The sequence below is a fragment of the Suricata suricatta genome, chromosome 4 (assembly GCF_006229205.1).
Source record: "Suricata suricatta isolate VVHF042 chromosome 4, meerkat_22Aug2017_6uvM2_HiC, whole genome shotgun sequence".
In the NCBI taxonomy this organism is placed as follows: domain Eukaryota; kingdom Metazoa; phylum Chordata; class Mammalia; order Carnivora; family Herpestidae; genus Suricata; species Suricata suricatta.
In genome coordinates this window covers 81962273-81965663 of record NC_043703.1, presented here as the reverse complement: position 1 = coordinate 81965663, position 3391 = coordinate 81962273, and the positions used below count along the sequence as shown (strand labels likewise).

The window sequence follows — 3391 nt, the reverse complement described above, 5'->3', positions numbered from 1 at the left end:
CAATATTCGCTTTGTCTCAAATGCTACAACTGTAAGGGCTGATTAAAACAGACCTTTTCCCCCTCAGGATCTCAGAATTAAGAAAAATAAAATCACTGCTCTGCCTTTTCGGCTGAAAATGGGAAGGGATGGGTGAGGGGATGGAATGTAGGTCTGTGTCCAAAAGACAGAAGAAGGAAACTGTCCGGAGAGGTGGCCGCCGTCCGGACTGGCTACGTGAGCTCAGTTTTGATCAGACCCTATTTAAGAGGGGACAATGTAAATGTTACATGAGAAGCAAATTCCCTTGGAGATTTGAGTATGGTGGCTCTTGGAGGAGGGGGTTCCACAAGAAAGGATAGATTACAATGAACATCTTTAATGTATATTCTAAACCAAACAGAACACTGACTTTTTCTTTGCTTTTATTTTCTTCCTGATAGTAAATTTCTCCTCCCTGCACAAAAGTAAATACATCGCCTTTGGCCTTTGTTGTTGTTGCTTTTTAATTCTTCTTCCCCCCCTCCCCCACTCCCACCCCTCCCTTGAGGGTTTTGAGAGCATTTCTCTGCCTACTTTTCAGGCTCTCTCTGGCATCTTGGGAAGCCAGGGCAGCCCAAGTTTTTGTGATGCTCCGACATACTGCATGGGTTTTTTTTCCCCTCTTGGCCACTATCTGCCTTCTTTAGCTCAAAATTAATATCCTTCTTTCTCCCTGCCTGCTGGGGAAACCCAGCTGCATTACATGGAGAGCGAATTCTATGGCAAGTTGGTAGGCACTGACCAGTGGAAGGTATAAAAAGGGAAGAACCAGGTGGAGAGGCAATCCACAGAGTTTAGAGCAGATCTTAGGTTGGAAGGGCCCCTGAAGGTAATTTCACATCATGGCCATTTTGTAAATGTCGGTGACCTGCTCAGAGTCAGTTGGGACAACTTTGTCTTTGTTTTTCTTCACTGCTCCACCCCGCCTAGTATGTGTTCTCTGTTTGCACAGGCCTGATACTGGGGTGGCATTTACGGGGTCTCTTTGGGGCCTCCCATTGGGATCTTTAAGTGTGCACAGATTACAGGGCGCACAAAGGGACCCATTTGTCCTGCGCGGAACACCTACCAAGTTCACCAGGCCTGGTTTCTGAAAGGCTTTTGGATCAGAGGAGTTTGGGGGGCGGGGAAGTCTTCCTGAACTGCAGTTCTGAACCCAGACTGTGGAGTCTTTCAAAATACCACAAAACACAGCACCGCCAAAGGCATCTTGAAGCGCAGCTTGGCGAATTAAGGAAATTCCAAAGGCCACTTTATAAGCCAGGGCAGGAGCCGGGGCCCTTTGCCAGGGAGGGAGAGAGATGGGGAGGAAGGGAAGTGCTCGCGCGGGGAGAAAAGAGCAAGAGCCAGCAGTCGGCAAGTGAGGCTCGCAGGCGAGAGGGAAAGGTGGGAGAGAAACCTGAGTTGGGGTCGAGTAGTCCCTCTCCCCCGTCTCTTCTCCTGGCCCGGGGCGTTTCTCGGTGACCCCAGCACCGCGTGCGCCCCTGGCCTTGGAGGCGCCCCTGCGGAGCGGTGGCTCTCCAGGCGGCGCTTGGCCCCAGTCCCGTTGGCACGGTGCCCGCCCGGCAGGTCCCGCCCCCGCTGAAATGTAGGGAGCTCCCGCCTGCCTGTGCCCCTGTCCTTGTGCGCCCAGTCCTCTCTGGTGCTGCGCTCTCCGTGCTTATCTCGCTCCTGCCCTCCTGCCCGGCCGAGGCCATGGCCGCCTCCTCCGCACGGCCCACTGTCCTGGCCATGACCGCGCTGGCGCTACTCCTGCTGCTGTGCCTGGGCCCAGGTATGTTGGCAACGCAAGGGCGCCAGGGAGGGAGATCGGCGATGGAGTGAGGATGGAGGGACCCTGAGCCCCAGCAAGTGCCAATGGGTAATAAGGGTTTGCTCTTGCAGAAGTGGGAGTGGCGCACTTCAGTAGGCCTAGTGTCAGGGTCAAGGGCAGGTCTCAGACAAGGTGGTCACCTTGAGAAAGAGTGAGGGCCAAAGTCCCAAGGAGGAGCAAGAAGTGATTTGGCCCTAATGTAAGGGGCAGGGGGGTAATAGGAGCTTTAAGCGCCTGGGCCTTGAGGACTGAGGGGAGCCAGAAAGCATCATTATGGAGATGCCATTCCAGGCATCAGCTGCGCTTGGCAACTGAGTCAAGTTCCAGATCTGCAAAACTGCAGGCAGGCCTCCCAACCCAGATGGGGGGAATGCTCTTAAAGGAGAAATGGTTAACTTTCTGTGCTCATGGACCCTCAGGGAATCAGTTGAAAATTCCAGGGTTGTTCCCTTTATAATGAGCATATTCATATCCCCCAAATGAAGTGCTTTGGTGGATGTGCAGGCATCTGAACCCTGGGAATCCAGAGACCCACCTTAGGGTTTATCTTGACAATACCACCATCCACTTGAGGATCCTTCATGGTTCACTAGTGGTCTCAAGCATGCATGAGCACTTTGACCCTCACGTCTCTGCAAGGCATATTGTGATCCCAGATCTCCTCAGGGTACTGGGGCTGGAAGGCATGAAGTGCTTGCCCAACACTCTGTGATGGATGCTTTGCCCGCCACAGAGTGGCTGGGCACTGGCTAATGACAATGGAAGACACCGTTGATTGCTCAGCTACTGTGCTTTGCTTTTTCAGAACAAGTGTGGAAAACCAAACTCCCAGTGGTGATGGGGGGTGAGGAAGCCTGCTGAAGGAGCCCTGAGGTCAGAGCCCCAGGTGGCCAGAACAGCAGCGGACCTGTTCTAGTCAGGAGAATTGCTCTCCTTCTAAGTTACTGACACAAGGGAGGCTCCTCAATAATTTTCCATTACATGACGGATCTGCCCCCCATCCTCTGTGCCTTCCACTTTCAGAAGCATGTCTGAATAAAGTGAGTGAGCACCTGCTAGAGGCCGTCCCTTTTCAGGCCTGTAATTTACCTCATTTCATGTCAAGAATGTGGTGAAAAGTGTCAGTTAAAATATTATCATCACTGAGCTGGAATGTGAAAGTTTTTATGACATAAAATGAAAATCTTTACATCTACATCAAGTCCCAAAGGTGGCTGCTTATGAGACCTGGAAACGTTAAATGGAGAAAATGATCATTGCTCCTTGAGCAATTTATTAATAGTTAGCACCTTCAAAGGGACATCCTGCAATTCTGCATCTGCTGGGAGATCTAATGTCAGATTAGATAAATTCAGGAGTGCCTATGATCACTGTCTAGAAATAGTGACTGATGATGTAGGAGTAAAAACAAAAATCCATAGGATAGAAAAAAATTCAGAGCTATTCAGTTATTCTTCATTTTCTTCTTCCAACAAATTTAGTGTGGTGTCCAGTTATATGCATTCATATTTATAGTTCAGTGTGTAGTAATTGGCACAGTGGCAACTCTTAAAATTC

The 3391-nt window shown here is 50.4% G+C and overlaps 1 protein-coding gene across 1 annotated transcript in view; it reads left to right on the top strand.

The window, feature by feature from the left end:
* Positions 1-1622: 1622 nt before the first annotated feature.
* The window catches only part of ECRG4 (ECRG4 augurin precursor), a 9219-nt gene continuing 7450 nt past the window's right edge, over positions 1623-3391 (top strand). The window contains exon 1 of the mRNA XM_029936199.1: positions 1623-1795. Coding sequence (XP_029792059.1) covers positions 1717-1795 — 79 coding nt within the window. The 5' untranslated portion in view covers positions 1623-1716. The remainder of the gene's footprint in view (positions 1796-3391) is intronic.